General features: G+C 40.9%; 1 protein-coding gene across 3 annotated transcripts; it reads left to right on the forward strand.

The window, feature by feature from the left end:
• The first annotated feature begins 10,770 nt into the window (after positions 1–10,770).
• On the forward strand, positions 10,771–16,433 carry si:rp71-81e14.2 (uncharacterized protein LOC100002239 homolog). Of its 3 annotated transcripts, none has more exons than XR_006033867.1 (7): positions 10,771–11,723; positions 11,811–11,986; positions 12,099–12,174; positions 12,258–14,507; positions 14,669–15,004; positions 15,376–15,515; positions 15,852–16,433. XR_006033867.1 is itself a non-coding variant. In XM_042103020.1 (7 exons), exons 3-6 carry the CDS (start codon positions 14,438–14,440, stop codon positions 16,035–16,037), a joined length of 732 nt encoding a protein of 243 aa, XP_041958954.1. In that variant the 5' UTR covers positions 10,840–11,986; positions 12,099–12,174; positions 12,258–14,437; the 3' UTR covers positions 16,038–16,064; positions 16,113–16,433. The 3 variants fall into 3 exon arrangements, 2 of the variants coding, with proteins under 2 accessions (XP_041958954.1, XP_041958953.1); XM_042103020.1 differs by having other exon boundaries at positions 10,840–11,986; positions 15,852–16,064; positions 16,113–16,433; XM_042103019.1 differs by having other exon boundaries at positions 10,840–11,986.
• Positions 16,434–26,358: the final 9,925 nt, after the last annotated feature.

Genomic DNA, 26,358 nt, shown 5'->3' on the forward strand with positions numbered 1-26,358 from the left:
GGTTGGTTTGGGAATAGAGAGAAACAGAGATTAGGCAATATTGTGACGCCTGTTTAAGATTAGAAACTAAGAATTAGTTTTTTTAACTCCACTGGAAGAATTTGAAGATATACTGTAGAAGTCTCCCATTTGATAGATTACATCAAAGATGTAATTTTGGAGACCTAGATGTGACTGATAATTGTTTCATTGATGTATCAATTTAATCAGGCCTTTTTTGGGAGAAACCGTTCCGTGAGACGAGGCACTTATCGTTAACCGCTATCAAGATAAGCTTGCCTTTTATACTTCTTCCTTACGGAGAGCGATTTTGCTGAGCAAACACTCCAGCAGTGAGGCCACCTTGTACCAAGTGACATCCACCAACCTTCTGAGGCTTTTCAGGTGTGTTCCTGGCCCTTACCTGAATGAGAGATCCAGGTGTGGAACTGGTCCTTTTAAGATTAATCAGAATCAGCAAATTCATGAGGCTAAATGACTTAAATAACCCTGAGGCAAACTAATATTACAGTTTTTTTTCAATCGCTAACAAGCGCTTACCCATAGCTTACCCACAGACTTGCACCTATAAAACACAATTGGCCAAATGGATAATTTTCTTCTCAAAAACACATTTTGCTAAATATATACTAACTCATCATTTCAACCTCACAAGCATACATATGTTTCAGTTTTACAGGTATTTGCATGCAAAACATGCAATCCACCATTTTTTACACTAAATTTCTTGGTTGGGAACTGTATGTCCACATGTAATGTTCACATTCAAAAGCATTCCAGTAAAAAGCAATTCAGTTTTTCCCCTTAACTGTTTACTACAGGAGGTACAATATAAATACTGTTTACAGTATGATAGAACAGAAAAAGTTTTACAGTATTGCTTAGAGTGAACAAAATATCCATGAAACACACAAGCATTCTGATAAAAAAAACAATAGCAAAAAGCCCAGATAAAAAGGGGGGAACTAAAAAAAAAGCACAAAATTACTGTATCTAATCTCTGAGATCTTCAGGGTTAGGCCATATGTTTTCATCAACATCACATCTGATATTATCCAAGGCGATACACCTGGGATAAAACCGCTTGGTAGCAGAGCAGAGGCAGAGGTTCAATCCATAACTTTGTTGGGAGGTATAGCTTGTCTGTTAAGAAAATGTAAGAATTGTGGAAATGTGTTCACATATTGTGTGAGAACGACATGAAATGTGTGAATGGTATGGTCACAAAAGACCGATGCTGTGCTAATTGTGTTTAGAGTTTTAAAAATGTGACAACTGGTTAGACAAAGCTTGTTAGCGACTGAAAAAAACTGTATTGTGGAATGAGAAACATTTTCTACTATTTGCCCCTAGGGCAAGGTGGTTATACTGACCCAGTTACAAAGCTGATGATATGACATTGTGTGTCTTGACTTCAGTCTGCGTTTTCAGGATACCATATTGGGAAATCACAGTTATTTTTTCTAATTTATTTACTTACGTTATGTTTTATTACTCTTGGGTAGGACATAAGGCAAGCCTAACACAAGGAGGGGTGTGTCTTTACTCAATGATAAAAAAAACGCAATATTTTGGTTCATAAAGGGTGGCATGGATGCAAACATCAAAGTAGCAAAATTGTCAAGTCTCATTCCTCCAACTGAGGGAGATTTGGAACTCAGAAAGAAATCAGTGAGCAAACTCAGACTAACAACGACCTGACTGTTCATGAGCAGATCAATAGAAGAGGATGGGGATGGAGAGGCCACACACTCCAAAGTCCCCATGGCAACAGCACCAGGAAAGCCCTAAGATGTAACCCATGGCTACACCACCAAGCAGAACCATATGGAGACTTTGACCACCAGGGAAGTCCAAAGATGGAACCCACAGGGTACAAGGAAGAGAGGCCGGACCGAGAGCACCTGTCACAGAGACGTCAAGGCCAACAGCATGCAGACTGGGCTGACACGGAAACAGCTGGAGAGGAGAGCCCAGGACTGCCCAGTGCTGTTGGCAATGGCCTCTGCTCCATGAGCGTACAGTAAGTAAGTCAAGGTTCGTAATGTTTGGCAGTTTCATACGTTTTAGTAAGCACCATTATGGCAAATGGCCAATTTGATGTTATTCGACCTTTGCACATTAATCCTCACCTTGTCATGAAATTAAGTGTGATATAAAATATTCCTGTAAGGGACTAACCAAGATCTGATAACGCTGGTATTTGGCACACATACAGTATGTGAGACTCAGTACTTGTGCCAATCTGCCTGCATGGAAAAGCCTGCATGCTTTGGTTTATGGGTACACCCACACAGTCATATCTCTCTGCTGATCAGATGCCTGCTGACTTCAAAACCGCACCACAGGAACATTTCTCTTTTTCAATTCTACAATCTAGAGCCTGTGGAGCAACAGGCAAGCAGGTTGTGTCCACTTTAAAAACCAAAGTAGAGGCAAACATGTTCATGCACATCACCACCGGGCTTAACTCACTCCTTGGATATTGTTGAAACATATCTCTCTTGGTATACACTGATAATTCAACATATCCTCTCTTGGTATACACTGATAATTCAACATATCTCTCTTGGTATACACTGATAATTCAACATATCTCTCTTGGTATACACTGTGATAATTCAACATATCTCTCTTGGTACAGTATACAGTACACTGTGATAATTCAACATTTCGTTTTCATCATACGTACAATAAGGAATCTGATCTATCATCAAACTATAGTTTACATTTCCTGGGATCTCAGAGTAGGAAAACAAATGTAAAGGTAAAGCAAAAACAATCCAGATATAAGAGATAGATATTAGTAGCTCCAGAGAACCTTTGCCCTACTACTGTGACAAAAGCGACGGGTATCAAGTCCTCTTACGTAACTCTTGGCTTCAGATATAAAACTGGAGAAGGATAAGGAAGTAAGCTGAGTGGAAAAGGGGGGTATTTAATGATCTGTTGCATCTCCGGGTAAAAATAATTGTATATATTATCTTTGCAGTAAAATAACTTATTAGCCATAATAGTAGTCAGCCAGAGCTAATAGCCTTTTTTTTTGTAATGAGTGATTTAGTAACTGTGTCGCTCTTAAGTCATTGCTCTGCCAGTCCCCGTCACATGACACACCACATGATCACAGACATACCCGCTCTCAGTATGAACAGCAAGACCACAGACATGCCCTGCTCTCAGTATGAACAGCAAGACCACAGACATATACCCTGCTCTCAGTATGAACAGCAAGACCACAGACATATACCCTGCTCATGAACAGTTGGCATATGTCACATGTCTCACATGTGAAAAGAATCCATATGGGGAACAGGTGGGTCTCATATATCAAGTTTGACAAAACATATGTGCAGATTTATGTTCCTAAAAACATGGGCTAGGCCTACCCAGTCATTTTAAGCCTTGTGAGAAGGAACCAACAAGAATGAGGAAAACAAGTTCCTTTTGCATGTATTGGTGTCAGATTTCATGCAGGGTGCCATGCCAACACTGATACTGAGCTATTCATATCACTCTGTATGCTACTATATCTTTTGGATCATTCATGACATGCCTGTTGTGCAGCTAACAGTTTTCTCATAGAGAGTATAGCATCATGATGGTAAATGGATTCACAGATCAATACATTACCAAATCAGGAAGACCTGAAAGATCTGCCAGTAAAACAACACCATTACTGTAATAAACAAAAAACACAGCTCCTGAGATGAAGGCATTTGATATTATATGTTGTTACATAAATCTACAGCAAGATAAGTATTGGAAATGAAAAAAGGCATGTTTGTGTTACATCTGTAAGGGATGCCTGACTCATTTTCTGCACTATAACCAACTGTTGACAGGCTCCCTCTCTTCAGATTCCCTGTGAACCATATGTGCTCACAGTAATATCTTCCTCTGATAGCCTAAATGAAGTATTCTGGAATACTGTGTTTTATTTAAAAATGTATTATAAGTAGACCGACGGGCTCAAATAAATTAGATGTAGCGCATAGTGCTACAAAATATGACTGCTTCTCAGTCCTGCACATTCTCTCCATGCTTGTCAATTTGTTTCCATCTCCTACTCCATCATCTTGCAGCTTTTTTGTATGTAAATGAGTGTGTGCATAGTGTGTTTGCTTTTGTGTATGTTACGAGCCCATCAAATGATATGAAATGGTGCAACATAACATACAAAGGCCATAGGAAAGTGGTGACGGTGCATAACAACTTAATTTAATGAATGATAGTGATCTGACATAAACGGAGCATTGGTAATAAAGTAACCAAAACAAAACAGACAGAAAACCCTGACCACACATATCTAAGGGGAAAAAATGATCTTGCCTGACTCCCGACCAGAAACAAAAGACATGTTTTGTTGTGAGTCTTACGGGTCCTCTAATTGCTGTGCTAAACCAGAGACTTTCTAATGAGGAGACACAGCACTCAAAAAATCCTCCATAGAAATGCATGGGGCTGGTTTGTAACGCCAATATGGCCGTTGTCTACACGTATCCCACCCCTTCCTCGGCAAAATGCCGACGTGAATACATCGAGCCAATCATGTGGTGTGATGTGAATACATTGAGCCAATCATATGGTGTGTTGTGAAGACATCGTGCCAATCATGTGTTGTGAACTCGCCGCTGCAGCAAAATTGGTGTCGTGAAGCCTTGCGCATGCACATTTCTGCCGAATAGGATGCCCGATGAGTGCCCAAAAAGCGTTGCAATATGGCCGCCGAGTGGAGGGACTTGCCTAAAAGGACTTTGGCTAAACTACACCTAAAATAAATAACGTAAAAACCCATCACCAAGTACCACCTGCACTAAACATGAATTATAAACTAAAGACAACAAAGAGCAATCCCATACGGGAATGTGCGTGTGGAACAAAAATCACTAAGACTAAACAAAGAATCTGACGTGCCCCAGCGAGGCACCACAAAGCTGCCCTGCGTCTGCCGACGGTAGCAGATGGAAAGTGAGAGCGGGAGAGAGCGCCCGGACGTCAAACAGGGCGTCCTTATAGCCATCGCCCAACCCACAATCAGCACCTGGCAGGACGCAAGATAGGGGGACAGAGGGAACAGCAGGAGTGTAAACCCAACAAAGTAGCGCAGCAGCGCAAACACTGTTCAGCTGTACACTTAAAGTTCTCAATGCTTCGGTTTACATGTAGAGACCCTCATTGTGCTACTGTGTAAGTGTAGTGCTATTTTGAGCCTTGTTAGTGGTATAGAAATAGCGATTTCTTTTTACTGTACGTGTGCCCCGAAGCTAGCGTTAAAAACTAATAAGCGGTTTGCAATAAAACTGGTCACATTCGACTAGCATGAAAACAAATCCCAGCGAACGGTCGAACTTGGTACACATGTGTTATTAACCCCTAGGTTCATTTTGCGCCGGAATTGTCCTTTAATAGCGTAACAGTGTGTGCTTCTCTCTCTCTCTGTGTGTGTGTGTGTTCACTTGTGAGTGTGTGCATGGGGGTAATGGGGTATTTGTGTGTGTGTGTGTGTGTGTGTTTATGTGTGTGTGTGTGTGCTAATGTACGTTTGTGTGCGTGCTTGCAGCCAGTTTTAAATCTAGACTTAAGACCAAACTGCTCTCAGATGCTTTCTGCTAACTGCGCCGAGTTACAAATTCTGAATCTACCTTGATAATTATTCTACCTTTTCTTTTATTACTTTTTTTACTACTTTTGCCTTTGTTTTTGCTTACTAATTATTATTTATTTTTAAATGATTTTACCTTGTGTTTTATGTTTTCTTTTTATTATGATCTTTACCTTTTGAACTATTCTTTGACTATATTGCCCTTCCCTATGCTTTTATTTGTTATTATTGTTTGGTTTTGTTTATGTAAAGTACATTGAATGACATCTGTGTATGAATGCGCTATATAAATAAAATCGACTTGATTTGCTTGTGTGTGTGTGTGTGTGTGTGTGTGCATGCCTGTGTGTGTGTGTGTGTGTGTGTCTGTGTGTGTGTTCCTGCTTGCCTGCATGTGTGTGTGTTTGTATGTGTGTGTGTGTGTGTGTGTGTATGTGCGTGTGGGTGTGTTTATGTGTGTGTGTGTTTGTTTGCATTTGTGTGCGTGTGTGTGTGTGCTTGTGTGTGTGCATGTGTTTATGTGTGTGTGGGTGTACCTGTCATGATCTGGCCTGGACTAGAGACTTTGTGCCACCCTGGTGGCCATTCTGTGTATTGTTCTCTGTCATGTACTCTGTATTTACCTGTCTGGTCATGTGCCTTGAAGTTGATTTCTTTGCAAGGAGGTCATGCACATAAACATGAAAACAGTCATGTTTGGTGTTACATAAGCCCTTTTTCTGTTTCATTTTTAACGGAAAAAGGGCTATAGAATGTGTTACTAAACAAGATATTTTAGTTTTAAAATATATTTGTTTTAGATAGATAGATCCATGATCCCCATGGGGAAATTCAAGGTCTCAGTAACATACAGACATCACACACACATTCACTAACAGCAGAAAAAAGTAATTAAAAGTATATAATATAAAAAACACAACTAAGCAATAAGAACAGTATAAAGAATATACTAAAATACAAATTATACTAAATAACACTTAGTCTAAATCAATTCTAAAAACAGTATCCACATAGTGGGTGATTAATCAAGAGGCGCTTGCAATGACTGAGGCAGGGACTGAGCCTATGATTCTCTGTGCATAAGGTAAGGTGCTCTGTGTGAGTGAGTGTCATGGTGATGGTGCAAATGAGTAAGTCCAACAGTGCAACAGTGCAAGTATAAAGTCTAGAGACCAGCATAAAATAAATATGGACATATCAGAGAGTAGGCAAGGTAATATAAAAAACTATATATATATAACTATATTAAGAAAAGGTATAAGTGTGGCCACAATCCAGCTGTGACATGGCATTTTAATTCAAAAATGTAGTCAACTGAAGAATAAATGTTTACAATAAAAACACTGGTTGAGTGTAACCTATCTTTTTAAAAACAATGGTGGACGGTGGTGATCTTCATGACTAATTTTCTTTACACACAATCATTGTAGCAGCCAGGTCTCTCAAAAACTGATATCTTTTTTTTTAATGTTTTCTTCATATTGAACTTTACTACCATCTACTGGATATTAAAATGCTTTTTACCCCCATTCTTCCAAGCGTAGGCCTAGTTACCTCTCCCCCAATTCTTATTTTATTTTATTTAGTTAGTTTTTCTTATGTTCATTAATATTATTAAAAGGGCCATCTGTTGTGATCTTTGAGTTTTTAAGTTTGTTATTTTCCTTAGTTAGCCTATTCATATTTTTTTATTATTATTATTATTATTGTTATTATTATTTTATGTAAAGCACTTTGGTGCAATGCTGTTGCTTTTAAATGTGCTATACAAATAAATTGACCTGACTAGTCTATATTAGCCTGTTACAGCAGTCGATTGCTTTGGTAGTTTGGTGGACATCTGTAAGTAAAAAAAGGATACGTTTTGTGTTTTCCTTTGGTCTTCATATATCATGCCCTTTTGGACTGCAATTTATGACTGCATATGGCTATTCCACAATAAAAAATACATTTGCATAACCATAACCATAGGCCTACATTCATTCCTGCATTTCACTAACAATATAAACAGCCTAGTCAACAAACCAAACATCCATAGACCTACAAGCTTAAACCTCTTAAATTATCTGGTAGTTCAGCGCTCCCTAGGGGCAATGACGGGAAAGCACTGAACGGATTTCTTAGCATTAGGGGTTTGCACGGCGTGTCATCAGATTTGGACATCGCCATATTGGAGATACTCGCCTCATTAGAAAGCATTAGGCACTGAAGTAAATCCCTAACATCGTCAAGGAAAATGGTTAGTTATTGCCGTGTTTTAGGTTGTATAGGTCAGACTGAGAAAAACATCTGGTGAAGGTATCGACTTCCAAAAGTTATTAAAAAACCAGGGAGAAAGGAGAATAATGCCAGAAGTTATCAGAGGAAGGGGGGCCCTTGTGGTTGAACTTGATACTTCGTCTCCCTCACCCAACTCATATGGATCTGCGCTGCCAATAAAATGTAATTTCTCGAAACATCGCACATTTTCTTGTGGTCCAAGTCCTGCCCTATATGCCTTTGCATCTTAGACGCATTTTGATGAGCTTTTCTGTTGTTTAGACACGGCTACAATCACGTAAGATATCCAAAGTGCATAATACTCCATTGTACTTCATTCACCGAGTATCGCCAATATGGCCGCGTGTGCTGGGTTACCATGGTTACTGGCCAGACGTGACGTCCGTGCAAACCCCTAATAGACAAATCTGGCCTAATAATAAATTAGACATCCTGCCGACAATAATTCCTTTAGTCAACAATAGTCAATGACGTCAGACACAAACGACATCATTTTGTCAAATTGTTCCATTGCCATGGTTATGGTTCCTATAGTTATAGAATGTTTGATATAACAATCAAAGTAGACTAGAACGTTTCAGAAATCACCACTTCAGCAAGTCAGTTTTCACGAACGGCAATACAAATAATTTCTCAGAAGTGTTTTTTGATATCCGCAGTTTGTATCAGCCAGCCAGTTTGCCTGGCTACCAAATACAAATAGGCTATGGAAAATAGATCTGAGGTAGGCCTAATTCGAATTAGTGTCACCTATCATGTAGCCTAGGTCTGTTTAATCATAAACGGTTGTCGAAGTAGCCTTAAGACGTATCGATAACGTTAGCTTGACAGAAGTTTAGAAAAGCTAAGTTTTATTGTCTAAAAACGTGGCATAGACTACATCAAAATAACATCTGCCTGAGATGTGTTTTTTCCCCCTTCTGTAGTGTTTGCCCTATTGTTTCTGTACCAATAAGACACCTGGCTTCTGTCTGGACAGGATGGCCTTCGAAGAAAAAGTCAGAGTTGTTTTTAGTTGTTGTTAGCTTAGGCTATTCATCAGGCGTCATACCAATGCTCTTTCAATTTTAATTCAAAACATTGTTGAAGACTCATTGATGGTTTCTTGTCTTCATCACTTTGTCCAACAGAAAGCACTCTTGATGCTGTTTTCAACACTTCAGAAGCTGGGCTCAGTGAGCTCCAGTGTGACTATGGAAGGTGTCATGGACTGTTTTTTCCGACTAGACAGGACATCCATCAAACAGTGGTTAGTAGGCTAATCTATCAGGTCTTCGGGATTAAATAAACATTTGAATTAAAACCCAATTTAGCAGGGTGATATCTTTCTGCTCATTGTATAGGTTATCTGGGATAAAGCAAGCAGGAGCTGACCGAGCCTATCTGGTAAGCTACAAAACATGTAATGATGAATTCATGGTGAAAGTAAGCAAGTCAAATAAAGTGTGGTAAACTCCATGAGTGTATTCAGCATTTTGACAGTGAATCCATATAAACAGATCAAATCAACTGATGTTTTCAACAACCGATGAGTTATTATGGAAATCAAGGAATCATTTGCTCTTTGTTTTAAGTTTGTGCTGTTGTTTTAGATTTGGGAGGTAAACACTTATCTTAGGATGCAAGACATTGAGCTTGAGGTCAAGAGAGAGTTGTTAGCCAGACATTTGACTGGTGTCTCTCATGAGGGCAGTGAGCTGAAGGACCTTGGACAGCGTATCTCCTCAACTCTTTCTGACCCGTGAGTCATGCATGAATGACTGAATGCTTTAATTTAGAAATACTACACAGTTTGTTCAGCTGTTTTGTGTATCATTTATCACTGTTAATAAATCAAATTGTTTTTTTCTCTGACAGCAAGTAATCTGTCAGCGCAGTTGAGGACATTCAGAAAAGCCCAGATGACTTCAAAATACCCCTCATCAAAAGAATCGTCAGTGACCTTGAGCTGGAGCTTCAATACCATCAGTGCACTCGTCTGCACACCCGGTTGGAGATAGTGGCAGACATCGTCACCAGACTTCTGTTCCTCATGAAAACGGACCACAATGGCACTCCCTACAGTGGGCGTTCCATGGACCTTACGCAACTGGCCGTGACTATTGTCCGTGCAGTGCTCATGAACTTATCTTCTCATTTGATGAGCACAAACACGCAGTGGCGTGCACAGACATTTTGGGGGGCAGGTGCTCGGGGGGGGCACTTTTTAGCGCACGTGGAACACTTAATTATAAAAAAAAAAAATGGATGAGATGGGCATTTTTCACAGGTAATGGGGAACTTCCCGTTTCTTCTGTCACAAATGAATGTGTTAATACATGTTGCCTAACAAAACATATACAACAGAAAACGTTCTTCTTAACACAAAATTTGCAAAATCTACCGAAATTATTTGTATGTGGTCGTCACGTTTTCTGTCATTGATTTGGGCTACAGTGTAAAACTTTATCTAGCTTCATCTAACTAGTTTATCAGGTGACCAGTCGGCAAAAATGCTTGTTTGGTGCTGAATGAGACATTTTACTGCACAACAAAATTATTACATGTTGGGCTTAGAGGGCAAACTGTAAGATTTTGCTTGATCTGTATGTTACCTGGCTGATGGGGCACGGGAGAAGCATCCTGTCAGCGACCATGCCTGCTATCTGAAGACGCTTACTGAACTGCTATGGTGCTGCGCATCTGGCGTGCCCTGCGCGCGACCGCGCGAGTTCACGTGACAAAGGAAGAGAGATAGGCTGGTCGGATGTGCGCAAGGAGGTGGCTCATTTCGGGACATTGTTTCAGTCGTTTTTAATGGCTCAGGTTTTCAAAAGATAATTTCAAAACCGACCTCAGTAAAATCTTAATAATATTAATAATAATAATAATAATAAAAAAAAACAAGTTTCAAAAGGGCATTTTCGTTGATAAAGGGCAAACTTCCTAGTGCTTTAGCACCACCTAGTGTCTATTTATGCACGCCTATGCAAACACGCATGCCCGTTACTCCCGCCCTGCTGCCACAAGGATGACCCACTCCATTCATCAGAAGCTCCTCAAGTCCTTGTACACCCCGGATGACATGAAGCAGTTCCTAAGCGCACGGAATGGGACTCTTTTGGCTACCATCAGCGAACATGTGTCAGTGGAAGTTGGTCAGCTTTTTCAGCCCTTGTGTCAGCCTTCTAGGCCACCTCCTGGATTTGTGACCCCAGATAATCCACCTGCAGTGCGGCCACCTCCTGGAATTCCCACTCCAGTTGTCTCACCTGCAGTGCGATCACCTCCTGGGCTTTCTCAGCGTGGTGCAACACCTGCAGTGAAGCCGACCCCTGGGTTCGCTGTACCTGGTGCAACACCTGCAGTGAAGCCGACCCTTGGGTTCGCTGTACCTGGTGCAACACCTGCAGTGAAGCCGACCCCTGGGTTCGCTGTACCTGGTGCAACACCTGCAGTGAAGCCGACCCTTGGGTTCGCTGTACCTGGTGCAACACCTGCAGTGAAGCCGACCCCTGGGTTCGCTGTACCTGGTGCAACACCTGCAGTGAAGCCGACCCTTGGGTTCGCTGTACCTGGTGCAACACCTGCAGTGAAGCCGACCCTTGGGTTCGCTGTACCTGGTGCAACACCTGCAGTGCAACCACCTCCTTGGCTTTCTGACCTGCAGTTCGAACAGCTCCTGGGTTTTCTGTCACAGATGCTTCATCTTCAGTGTGACCACCTTCTCTTCTTTCCCAGCTGTTACGTCAGCAGGGCTTTCAGTTTGATCCCACGTCTGCAGTAAGGCCACCTCTTGGAATTTCCACCCCAAACGCCTCACCCGCAGTGCAACCACCTCCTGGGTTTCCTATCCCAGGTAATCCACCTGCAGTGCGGACACCTCCTGGGTTTCCCATCCCAGATGGTTCACAGTCTGTGAGACCACCTCCTCGTCTCTCTGCAGGAGACGTTCCGCTGACGTTGGGTCCACGTGCTGAGGTTTACCTCTCTGACGTCTCAGCTGGTCTGCAGCCCCCTTCACGTCCTCTTACTGATCTCGTGCACTCTTAAGTACGCTCACAAGTTCCAGGAAGGGAAGTGGTAGATGAGGCTGAAGCCTTTGACAGAGTCAATCACATTGTAAGTACTAATTACAGCAAATCTTTGCCATTTTCATGCAATACTGTTGCACTATTAGTCTTCCCTAAGCAATTAAGAAGCTTGATGATCTGGTGTAATTTCCTGCTCTCAGTGTGTCCACAACAAATCACAGACAATCACATCTAATGATCCAAAGGATGTGCAGATAGAAGCACATCCACTATCTGGTAAGCTGTCAACATTACGACATAATTTTACCCCAACCTTCTACGTGGAGATCAGTGATTGAACCTTTCTACATTTTTTTCAGGGAGAGTCAAGATCAGAAGAAGGGGAGTGAAAGGTTTTCTGCAAAAAAAAAAGAAGGCATTGACATGCTGTGCAACCACCAGTGATGCAGATGCACAGGAGATTGAGCTCTCCAGAAATCACTAAAACATATTCATAATATCATAATTGAATATTCATCAGATATGATTATTATCAAGTTCAAGTTCAATTTATTTCTTTGTCCCAAATGGGCAATTTGATTGCAGACATAGATCACATACCACACAACAATAGACACAACACACTACAATACAGACAGATATGCACGTATCATCATTAAAGATGAAATTTCAATCAAAAGTGTCCATGTCTAGGCTGTCACATGCAATGTCTCCTGTAGGCTGTATATTCCAGGTGTGCTCATATCACTGTCATTGTGTGCAGCAGTCAAGACAGTAGACAGGTAAGATGATCACATTATTAAGTTGTTAAGTTAAGAAAATGAATACTTCCGTGTGTTCCGAATACAGCTCTTATATTCCTTGCGTACCTTGGGAACAAACTCTCTCCAGCATCTCTCTAGCATTCAGTAGGCATACCCTCCTGTATTCCTGGGCACTTAAGCCATGAGCTCTGAGGAAAAGAGTCAAAGTTCTGGCCTGGAAAGACATAAGACACACTAACAAATGACTTCAGCAAAAGAGGCTGGTACTGTAGCTCTTGGTTGTAATGCGTAGATTTTATCCTCGTAGCGGGTGCTCTTGGAAAATGGGATCAGTTCATGAGAAGGAAAGCAATCCAGGCACTCCAGGAAAGGTGACTGAGGAAGGTATATTTAAAAAGCCTTTATTTGTTACTGGCTAATCCATAGCATAAAACTCCAACAGGTTTCGACCACACTTGGTCTTCATCAGGGCATGTACAAGTGAATGAGGACTTAGGCCTCACCCATATAGGGTCAAGAGGTCATATGACCAGAAAAGACGTAGACCCTGTACAACAGGTGACCCTTTGCACATCACAGCAGAAAGGAAAAAAAGAAATGTAAAATAAAAAAAATGTATGTTAAAAATACAGTGACATTTACATCAGTAGGCCTACAGCACTATAAAAAACAAGTGAAATCGATGTCTTCATTTAGACCAGGATATTCTATAGCATTCAGGCGATGTATCCAGAACGACTCTCCTTGGTTCAACCTCTGTAACCTATTGTCCCCCCCCCCGCCCCCCTCGCCATTCTGACATGCTCAATGCCCTAGTTAACAAGGAGTAACACACTAACAAATGTTGTACAACAACAACAGTGTTCTCATAAGCTTCAAAGTGTATTATATGAATCAACCAGTGTATATAACCTCATGATTGGCCTTAGCATGTATCAATATACACAGTATATGCTTGACATTTGGTTGTATCAAAATAGAGAAGGTCATCCGATGAAGGGAACAATCAAGCAGATGTACATATCAGAACCATTGTATAGCTCACAACGGAAAGTAACACATTTTGTAGGTGAATCTTGCTTAGCTAAAGAGTTCCCATCCGGACAGCACCTGTTGAGTAGTACACAGTGTACTCCCCCACATCCATCTCACAATGACACACAGATCTAATCAAATACAATGACAACGAGTTCTTTAACAGAGTTTGTGCATCTGCAGCATGAGATCATCAATATCTGATAGAATGTCATCGTCAGTGAGAGACCGAAACAGAGTGTGTGTGTGTGTGTGCTTTTGAGAGAAAGATAGCGAGGCTGTGTGTGTGTGTGTGTGTGCACTCTTTTGACTGAGAGAGAGACATAGAGAGTGGGGAAAGGAGACTTCAAACTCAGAAACAGCGAATTTCCCACTTCAATGGGTTTAAGAGACGGTTCCTAAGTGCCTCTTTGTCTTGTGCTTTTCAACTTGCTGTGTGTAGCACTCCTCTGTACACTCAATGCAATGCTCAGCCAGTGCAACAGTTATAATGCCTTCATGTATTCATCATCACAACTATTTGTGGCTACTGTATATCATGAAACATAATTTCACCTGCTTAATTTTACTGGTAGCTCTACTCTGCAGTTTTGCTTCATTGTGAGAAATACAACACGGCACGACGGTTGACTGGAAAAGTTCAGCAAAGGAAAGCACAGCCTATACCTCCCCTTTGTGTGTGCGTATTTCCTGTGTGAAGAGGTATCATCAGGCTGAACCTCCAAAGCCCTACAGAACAGATGATGGAGCGTGTGCGGCGATACCATCACATCCTGCTGTTGGTCTGTTTCTGCGTCTGTTTTCTCACAGGTATCGTGCCAAATTATGAACCTGTCTGCTTTTAAAAACTAATACAAACTGTTGAGTTATTGAAATTTGATCTACAAGTGTGTAGTACACGTTCTAGCATGATATGACCATGAAATTGACATAAATGATAACAGTCTTCTCATGTGTCTCTCTCTTTAAAGGTTTGAGTGCAGACAAAGTTGAATGGAGACGGGTCGGGGAGCACATTGAAATTGAGTGTTCCACTCATCTGCAAAATCAAGGTGGAATGTACCTTTATCAAACCTATCACACAACCCGGGAGGTGTTCTATCTCACTCCTGGGATGAAGTGCAGTCCCAGGTTACCATTCGGTAACAGGATAAAGGTTACAGGCTTTTTTTCAAACCTGCATGCCACAGTTAGCAACCTGACCGTTAATGACACTGGAGTTTTCTGGTGCCAGTACTTGAGATTTGATCGATCAAAATCATATCCATCTGAAAGCAACAACAACCCAACATTGCTGGTGGTAGATGGTAAGCTTTTTTTGATATCTGAAATTAAATATGCGATTAGTAAATACAGGAATTTACACACAATTTCCCATCATGAACATTAATGTTTTTTGTTTATTTTCATTATTGATATTTGATATTGTATTGATATTATTATTATTACTATGTTGTGGGTTTACCATTTTTTGACTTTTTTAACTGTTTACTGTTAACTATTGTAATGTGCATATTCTGTAAGTCACTTTGGACTAAAGCATCTTCTAAATACAATAACCATAACCATCAAAGTGTCCTTGTTGTCACAAGGGGTTAGTTTCCTATACATGGATTAAGAGACCTAGACAAGTGTCCGGCTGAATCAAATGTGGACTAATTATGTGCAATTAACACAGGGGTGGAGAAGGAGTGTCCCACTGATGGACCAGTGACTAAGCTCTTTGAAGAGCCCATCCAAATGTCCACCTTGCTGGTCGTGTCGGCCATCACTGCCTGCTCCCTGTTTCTGCTCGTCCTCATCATCCTGCTCATCTGTGTGAGTGCACACACACCAGCACCTTCATCACACACACACACACACACACACACACACACACACAAACACACACACCAGCACCAAGACTTCATCACACTCACAGCCCATGCAGTTGGACAACACACACACACACACGCGCACACACACACACACACACACAAACAGAGAGAGAGGCAGTGAAGAAACCAATTGAAAGAGCAGAGTGTACAATGCAAAACAACTGACTGACTACATACTGAACAACAAGTTGTTTTTCTTCTCAAAGGGGTTGTAATCTCACATCTTCACCTCCCACTCTTTCTTTTCTCTCTCCCTCTTTCTGTCTGATCCTCACAGGTGAAGAGGTGCTGTTCAGAGAATGGAAACTACAAGCCTCGTCCACAGTCTGGTGTTGGACTCCCAGCTCATCGCTCTGACTCTGTGTATGAGCAGATGAGACCTCAGAGGGCCACGTCTATGTCTCAAGCCTCTGCCCAGGTGCTGCTCAACCCTGCCTACATGCGCTCCCCAAACTACGCCTAGTCTGTCACCTACACCCAGGAAACAGCACCACTGGTATACCACCTGCTTTGATTTGACAAGTTTTAGCTTTCTTTGGTTTCAGAAGTCTTTTAGCTTTTATCAATGTATAAATGATACAAATAATATAAACCTTCTATAGTTTTATAAAACAACAACAACTTTAGACTGAATGTCCACCTTGTGTTATGTCAAGATTTGTCTTTGTCGTATGATTGTAAATATGAATGTGTAAGGTTATATGCCAATCTGTCAAGCAGCACATCACCTGTACTGTACACAACTGGGGATTTAACTGACTTGTTGTGGTCTGAATGCTGAATGCTGAATATTGCACGTATATAATGATAAATGTATCTGATATTGAATGTTTTTTGATCAAATAAATGTAAATATTGATTGGCTTGATCAATCAAAACACTTGTGAGGTGTGCAGATGCCTTATGCCTCATGCTTGCCTCATGTCTTATTTGAGACAAAATAAGGTCAGTGAGTTTCAGGGGTAAGCGCTAGCTTGTGGTTCTCTGGTTTCCTGTAAGACTTGTGTTGTTGAAAATAATTGACCTTTTTGAAAACAATGCATGACTAACAGTGCATGTAAAAATGAATCACTTTGCCTGACTGACTGTTTTCTCTTGAGATGCCTGCTATGTATATGTAAAGGAAAGCTACAATGTAAACTAATATGTCATATCTTTAAAATGATTAACAAACAAAATAGATGAAAAACATTGAGAACATGATGAATGAATAATTTAGCTAGGAAACAGATTTTCAGATTTTAACATATGATGATAAGAGACGACGCGAGGAAGCATTCCATTAACAGCTTTAAAGTTAGAAGCCACTGTAATGTGGTCAGTCCTAGTAGTATTTGCATAGCTGTTGCATTTTTAGGAAGCTCTGTGAAAAGCCTATGCATGCAGTAATCAACCCTGCTAGAGATAAATGTAGACATTAGTTTTTCTGAATTATTTTTTGACATAAAACTTTAAGTTTGACAATGTTTTTGAGGTGGTAAAGCTGATTTAGTAATTGTTTTCATGATGCATGTTGAAATTTAGATCAAGGCACCAAGATGTTTAACAATATCCTTTGCTTCAGTTCAGATTAAATCCATAAAGAGATCTTCCACACATGTCTGAACAATGCAAACAAGGCAGTCTTTATCACAGCTATACCAATGACACCCTAATTTAATTAGCCCTGCCATTGAAGGACTAATGAATGACAATGTGTCCTTGGATCTCTTTGTCCAAATTAACAACTGGATGTCTCAAACTTTTCATCAGCAGAAAAAGCTAAAATAATATTTTTTGGCAAAAAGAAGCTTGATGGTGTTTTAAGCCCCCAACGTCGTTTTCCAGGCAGCGCTGCCACCGTCGACTTGAAGGCACCTACAGTAATCCTAACCCTTAGCCCATGCCTAACCTTATGGCTTCTAGGCAGCGCTGCCTTGAAGACAATGCTGGGGGCTTAAACACCAAGAAACTAAAAAGAAGTAAAGACTTTGCCACTCTCCTTGACACCAAAGAGCTTTTTGCCAAGTATGACACATGTGCCAAATATTTTTTAATTTTCAAACACCACAAGTTTTATATATCAAGAAGACGTATGACTTTTACACTACCATGGAAATCATAGGCAAACTGTGCAGCGGGCAATAGGAGGACTTCATCGTTAGTTTGAAGGGAAAGTGTAATGGGGGTGAATAACACCAGGCCATGGTGCAAAAGGAGTTGATGCTCTTCTCTCACTTAATGTGAATGAAAACTAGATGTACCGCATAGCGGTACAAAATATGACCGCCGCTCAGTCCTGTACATCCATTCCGCGAAAATAAATCACATTAATGAATTTGTCTCCATCTTCTACTCCATCCCCCATACACAAACTTTTGTGTATGCTTGTTTGGAATGTGTGTTTGCGGGCCGCACACAAAGTAGCCTACTGGAATAGATTTGTAGCACTTGCCAAAAAATTTGTAGCATTGTTATAAAATATCTAAACAACCTAGTTAAAAATTAAAAAGCAAAACATTAGGTGTTTTCATCACAATATCTCTGGCTGACATGGTCAAAACTGCACGAAATTGAAAGTGTAGGATCATTATGACACCCTCCGAATGCATGCCAAGTTTTGTGTACTTTCGTTCATGGGGGGCCTTACAATAAAATAATTTATGTGTACATTTAGTGACGTACACCAACAAGGATTCCCGGGACACTGAAAGACCGGGGTACACAAAACTTGGTGGGCATGTACCCCCACATGGATAGCATGGAACCGTAATTTTTCGTTTTGATCTGTAGCCCCCCCGCTGGACTAGACCCCCCGAAAGGAGGGTAGGGCAGACACAGTTCTCTGTGAATATCTTGAGAACTGTAGGGCCTAGGATGACCATTTTTTTCCGTATGTTTGCCTCCAGGGGTCATGTTAACCCATTTCATGTGCACACATGTGCACAAACAGATACACACACACACACACACACACATACATTCAAAGTAATCATACGTATGACACATACTCACACAGTAGACATATGTACGCTTGCATGCACAGGCACATACGCAGGCACACACACAAGCACGCACACACACACACCCACACACATAACATAAACATAACACAAACAATCAAGAATTTCTCAGAATTATGAACAGGCAAGATGGAGGTGGGGTTGTATAAAATTAATTTTACATGTGAAATCTATGAACTAATCATGTTTTGGTACTTGTTGTCTAGCAGATACCAGTGAGAATTGAGTGTGGATAATGCAATTTAGTGAGACAGTTAGAATCATATAGGCCTTTCAGCGTGATTTCTTTTTGTGGAAAAAATGTGCTGGACTGGGCGGCGGTCATATTTTGTACCGCTCTGCGGTACATCTAGTTTTAGTACATGGTGCACTCATCTTAGTAAATAGTGCACTTAGTGAGTGCCCCCCCCAAAAAAAAAATCTCACTCCAAGCTGAGCTCAAAACTTGAGAACCCTGCAGCCTAGTCCATGGTAGGCGCCCAATAGAAATATTGTTTAATTTTGCGATTGAGATATCCATGCACTGGCGCCCCTCCTGCGACGTGTTCGCCCCCGGTTTCAGAGCTATTCTAAATGCAAAAATGCATAGAGGGACTTATGACAAAACATAACTCACTTAGCTCCTGTTAGTAGTCTAGGTTATGGTCATAAGCAAATGAGATGACAGTCGAAAGATGCAATTAGTGCTGTTATCAATTTTCTTGGTAGCCTATAACCGCATTTATGGTTTTCTACAAATACATCAATAATCAAATTGGCCTCCATCACTCAACCAATGCTAACGGTAACATTATTTTACCTACTCTAGGCTATTGATATAATTTAAGATTAACGTAGCCTACCTGCAGTAAAAACCAAGCATGTCCGATAAACATTCTCAGATTTATTTCGGCTTTAAGAAGAAATGGGAATTACATGTCCTGCAGAAATCATCCTACCCTTATTAGACGTTCTCTGCGGTAAACTACAGTCTTGTCCTTGTAGGAAGCGTAGTGTCTTTCCAACCCACTTTAGATTAACTTCCAACAAAATTACGTCTCACTGCAACGATGCGCCATCTGGTGGACAAACGACTATGTGACGCCAATACTGGAAATGCAGCCAAATTATTATGATGAATATTTGATTTTCCTTTAATCCTACTGAATTTGTAATTATGTATCGGCCGTTGTAATTGCCGATACTGATGGTATGTGCGTGCCTGTGGGTGTGTGTGTGTGCGTGTATATGTGTGCACCACCATCTACAGGCCAATGAGTGTACAGTCACTAAATGTACACTTTATTTAATTTTTTTAGACCCTATGGATGAAATTCTACGAAACTTGGCATACCCCCAGAGAATGTCAGGTTAATCATACACATAACATTTGGTGCAGTTCTGAACATCTTAACTGAAGAGAGGGGCGATTAAAGCAGAATGACCGGGGGGGTGCAAATCACAAATGAGTGATTATGGGCTAGGTTGATGTGGGCCCTTGAGACCAACATACCATAAAAATGTCTTCATCCTCGGTGCCACGGTTCAGGTAGTTATTTAGGAAAAACTGCATTTTTTGGGTTTCGGGGGGCCCAGCGCGGGAGGGGGTGGGGGGAGTGGCCCCCGAAAAGATTTTTTTCCGTAAAAGTCTAGTGGGGCTACATACCCACCAAATTTCATGTGCCCCAGTGGTTCGGTGTCCCGGGTATCGTTGACCAAACATTTAGGAAGTAGATGACGGGGGAAAAAAAAAAAAAAAAACTTTGACAATCCCTATATGACCGCTTCGCTAGCTGCGGTCATAATAAATCCCATGCCCTGTGTATAAGGTAGTGGTAGCGTATAGTGGTTAAGGCGCATGCAGTACTCAGAAAAAGTTGTGTGTTCAATTCCCGGCTTCCACCGTTGTGCCTTTGGGCAATGCACTTAACCCCAAGTTGCTACTTTACGTGGACAATGGCCCTTGTAATATAATTGACATGTAGCTTTGGATAGAGGTGTACGCTAAATGAATAAATGTATGTATCAACATGAACAGACATCTTCATTTTTACAAATTTTCAAAAATTATTATAATCTTCTATTGCGCATTTCAGGTACAGTAATACCAATCAAACTGCATTTGGGTTGTTTTGATACTATAAGGTAAAAAATAGATCTAATCAAAACAACCCAACTTAAGCTTATTGCAACTAAACACTGATATTAGAATTGAATTACTTAAATTTAATAAATTCACAATAGAAAAATAATTAAATACAGCTAATCTGCTTTTGTAAATGAACTCTTTACATTTTCTTCAATTTAGATAGCTAGACCTCTGACATGATCACTATTTTTATTTCAGTCGTGTTTATTAGGCCTATACCTTTGCTAACGAAGTTGTGATGTTTCCATGGTTAAATAATTAATTCATTTAATAATGTTTGTAAATTGTAATAATTGTTGTGTGTAAAGTTAAGGAAAGTTGATGTACCGCACTGCTCCTCTGGGACAGCCAATGAGCAATCACCTTCAGCTTTCCGCCAAAGTCAACTCCATGGTCAGATTTAGATAAGAGATGAAACCATGGACGAAACAATGGATGAAGATGCAGCAGGTCCATCCCGGGAATGTGCCAACCTATGGCCCCACCTCGCCAGACTATTTCAATTTTCTGAACAAGTTAATGATACTGTAGTTTTCGCTTCAAGTGTTTCAATTACAAAATAGTATTTTGTATTTGAAATACATATTTTAAATACATGTATTACAAATACTGCCCATCCCTGGCAACATGGTAAAAAGATGAAAATGACTTGATTTTACTTCCAATTCATTTTACATTCTCCAAGGTGTTAACATTAACAATTTTCATAACTCCATGTAGGACGTTTCTGTACATAAATGTAAGCACTGTGGCAGTAGTAATGCAATATTTAGAAAATGTAGGTTACTCCTGTACTCTTGATACTCAAGTACTTTTAAAAGCAAGTACTTCAGTACTTTTACTTAAGTAGACATCTGACTGTTGTACTTTTACTTGAGTAAAATTTAGCAAAGGGTATCTGTACTTTTACTCAAGTAATTAAGCTGTGTACTCTGTCCGCCTCTGTTTAAATGTGTATGTTGTCATCTCACTCATGAGCAAACCTGCAGAGACAATAATTAGACTGCTCTCACATGAAGTGAGGCCTTGTGCTAAGGCAGATGTGGTTTGACACTTTTGTATCTATGAATACCAATACATCCTGTTGTTGGGCAACATGTGAAGAATGCAACAGGGCAGTTGCTCTCTTATCCTTCTAATGTAGAATGTTAACATTCTAATGTCACTCAGAAACCGTACCATGTCATCAGAAAAATGTGTGCAGTGGTCTCTTAATTTTTTCCAGAGCTGTATATCATTTGGTCTACAAACCAGGTCATCATATGTAGACCAAGAGCTCCAGTGTCCTGAGAGTAGGCCTACAGATAAAAAAAAAAAAGCTGCTCACAATAAGAGCAAGACAGAGGTTCTACTCTTGTACAGGCTCTGAAGCTACATGTATACGACTAGAAGCAGTGAAGAAGTGAGACAAATGTTTTAGGCTACTCATTGTTGTAGTAATTTATCAATGTATCTAAGGTTTTAAAGGGAAACTTGTCAGGATTTCCCCCGCTGCTGGAGAAATTGTGCATTATGCTATTTCAAACTGTGGAAAAAGGTAACGATAAAGCACATGGATTTGTTTACAAGCTAGCTAAACGGTTAGCATAAGTTCGGCAGACAATGTGTATGTTATAAGGTAAGAAACACGATTTAAAACCATAGGTTTAAAACGAGTTTCTTGTTTCTCACTTCTCTTTCCGGGACAGTAGTCTCAATGTTGCAAGGTTGGTTTTCCGCCTGGGGACGCTAGGGGCAGCGGGAAAAGTCACCATTTTCACCGGAACAGGTCATTTAACCATCCATATGATTTCTAAACGGGTTTATTACGTTGAAATAGTAGCCAAGTTCCCCTTTAAGTTATGTTCATGTTTGAGGCCATGTTGTGAGGTGATTGGAGAGGGCAACGTGTACCAATGATAGAACATGCAGCTGAATATTTGGTTAGCCAAAAGGGAATGAATAGCTTCTGACCATACTCTTCGCAAGCCCCGCCTATGGAACGCAGATGAGCCAATGGAAGTCCAGTAGCTCCACACATGCAGACACACTCCGACAACTTCAGTCCATGGCTCCATAGGAATGCATTGGGAACCGTGATTTTTGTCCGGTTTTATTGGATTGTATAGTGATGTGAGTTGAAAAGGACAGCCAAACGACATGTGTCGCATTATCAGAATAATTATATTGCATAATATATATTGCATTGGCACAGTGATCCACCTGATCGAAGTACATGGAAGTCCTACGTCTACTTGAACTACTCGTGGCGCCACGCCCCCCCCCCCCCCCTACCACGCCCCATGTCCCATCAACCCAGCTTCATGAGAGAGCACAAATTCCATTATTTCAAACACACTGTTTTATTTATTCTAGAACCCTATAGTAAATAATAATAAATAATAATAACGCATCACTGCAAACCTCAATCTGATGCAGGTTATGTAGACCAGCCTTTTTCAAACTTCTTTGACCTGAGGCCCAGTCATGGCAGACTTTGGGGTCATAGGGCTCATCTACACGTACCCAACCCCACTCCCTCCAAATCAAATTGTCATTATCATTATCACAATCATTATTATGCCTATATTGTTATACATGCACTTTCACTTAAATGTTTTGTGACATGCACATCAGAGGACTGCTTTACTAATGTAAGATAATTAGTTTCATTGCTTTTGCATGGTTGCATGATGCTTGCATAAGAAGAATACTTCTCAAAACAGCAACAATTATATGGGTGCTATTGTTTTGGGATGTTTCCCTCATGCAAGCATCATACATGGGTAGGCAATGGAGAAAAAAATACATGTTTTTAATGAAGTTTAATTTGAATGCCTGAATGTAAGGATTCAGGAAACACAATACCAGCTTTTTTGGCGAGCAGATAGGCGTAAATCACTGATCTGTTGATCTTTAACAGATAGAAAGAAGGCTACAATAGCTTTTGGCCACGTTATATTCAAATTTGACTATACAATATTCAGTGCTATACAGTGTATTATACAGTCTCGGCTCTGTTTCTATGGAAGTTCCAAAAATCAACGTTGTTCTATTAAGTGTCGTTAAACAATTAAATAGCATTCAACAGGTTGAAGCGGAGCTTTGATACCAACGTTTTTCGATTAGTTTCAGTTTCTCTCGCGCAGACGCCTGCATTGAATGAACGCTCATACCACCACTTTATTGTATGGCTCCATGTTTAATGACATCAATAGCAGAAACGTTTGTTTTCTTTTTTTGTCGGTCCGCGGCAGGGTCGGACTGGGAGCAAAATTCGGACCTGGCAATTTTCTCCTGGACCGTCCCACCACTGGACCGTCTAACACTCGGTGGAGAGACCACTTTCCAAGTTTCACTTTCGTTGTGAGCTAAAAGGATAGGCCTACTATATGGGAAATACTTTGAAGTTCCTTTTGAGTAGTATCAGTATCAGTGGGTTTTCTTTAACCTGCGCTACAATTTTTCACCAAGTTGTGCGAAAATTGTAGGCTACCCGTAGTTTTTTTTTTTGTTGACAAAACCGCACTACAGTAGGTACAGTAGCCTAAATGAGCTCTTGGTAGCGCGTGCAACTAACGTCTATAAAATGGAATAAAACTAGACCTCTGATTGCTGTTTACGGTTAAACTGCAATACTGTTAACATCAGCTAGCGGAGGGCACTTATACAGCCTAGGCTACCATGCACTCGAACTAGCGGCTGCTTGGACAAATCCACTTGAGGGGTGGGGCAGGAGGGCGCGATCGTAACACACACTGACCTGTCATTAAGAGGCCAAAATTATTGACCTGTCACCCCCCAAGACAAATGGATGCAACTGCATTTATAGGCTAGGCCTAGGCATACATGACGGGCCGCAAATAGGCTAAATAACTTTAAAAACATTTTTTTTTTAAATCCCGGAGGTTACCGGCCCACCGGTTGTACAGATTACCAGTCCGAGCCTGGTCCGCGGTATCTTGATCAACTGCTCAGCAAATTATCAGACGAAGCACCGGGCCTAATTTCACTCCACGACTCCGCGGTCTCCACGTTGCGGACCCACATCAAAACAAAACTATTTCCTGATTGGTTGAGAAATCCTTTTTTTTTGATTGGCCGATAGGTTAGTAACTGACCAGCACATGGAGGTATTGACAGCAGCTCTCTGAGCTGAATGAGCGCACAGACAGCAACGTTGTGTGACACGTTTGTAAGATATAGCCCTTAGAAATGTCTGTGCGGGCAAGTTAATAATTTCTCGGAGTGAGAAATGCTATGTGTGGCGTGTGAGCGTGTGAAGTCATTGAAATGCGTGTGTCTCACGCTCAATGCGTGAGACTTGAGAGGTCTGTGCATTAGTCATGAATTGTTCGCGCTACAGCGAAATAGCCAGACAAACCGGATCAATGGGATTGTATTGAGGAGTATTGACAGTTGGTGATTATAGTGAGATTTAGCCTTAGTAATGTCCTTGCACGACTGCTGACTGAAGCTTACTTATTTGCTGGACAGCGTAGCCTACAAACTGACAAATTTAACATTAGCCCTAGATGCTAGGATAAACGTTAGCCAGGATAGCTAGTGTAACATCCAACAGCTAGTTATAATTTCATGTTCTGATATGATAATGTTTTGACAATGTTACAACTGATATGAGCATGACAAATGAAGTGACCAAATCACTAATTTTCATCCATTCTCTGTAAAGGACCATTAAAAGTTGATACGACACTAAGTTAGCGTAAGCTATTAGCTAAGGAGAACATCAGCGCAAGGGTGAGTTAAAAAGAACATCAGCGCATGCATGAGCTAACTACTAGATCCGCTGTGGTAGATCGGCGGTGGTAGATTGGTTGCTATGGTCTGCAGCTCTGCAGCCGGATACTATTGGTGGATTAAGCCACACAGTCAACTCAATGTAAGTTAGATAAACAAGGATGTTTATTGTTCTCAGCATTGTGTATAGGCTAATAAGATTGTCACTTGGAGGAGACTTGTATTTAGATGACTAACGTTTGCATAGTTAGCTAACCGCTGCTAACATGCTAGCATCGTCACATCAGAAAAGCATGGGGCTGTGCACAGTAGATAGGGTTGCCAACCGTTCTGTAAAATACGGAATCATCCCGTATTTGAAAGGAAAAAGATGTGTTCTGTATTGAAATTATACAGAATGCAGTTTGTTCCGTATTATTGAGAATCAACTGCAGTGCAAAAGTGCAAATCCATGACAGATCCGTGATTTTCTAGGCTGATTTGACATGGAACTATACTCTCATTCAGGCGTAATAATCCAGTCACTAACCGATTCGTCTGCTGCAGCTCAACCTTGTTGCTGGAAGTTAGCCTACAGCAGGGGTGGGCAACTAAGGGCCCGTCCACACGGAGACGCTTTTTAGGTTAAACGCAGAGGTTTTGCTTCGTCTTGGCCGAGCGTCCAAACGAATCCTGTAAACGCACTGCCCAAAACCGCACTTTTCTGAAACCTGGTCCCAGAGTGGAGAAATCTGAAACCGTAGCCCGTTTGAATTCGTTTAGACAGCGAAACCGCACATCCTGCTTGCGTATCGATGATGTCATCGCCACACCTCAGCTGCCCTGGACTTGCACTTATAGTATTGCCTAACAATACTAGTTTTCATACATGACATTACCTACGATTACACTCCGTAAGATAAATATCACAACTG

The sequence above is a fragment of the Alosa sapidissima genome, chromosome 9 (genome assembly GCF_018492685.1).
Source record: "Alosa sapidissima isolate fAloSap1 chromosome 9, fAloSap1.pri, whole genome shotgun sequence".
NCBI lineage: Eukaryota > Metazoa > Chordata > Actinopteri > Clupeiformes > Clupeidae > Alosa > Alosa sapidissima.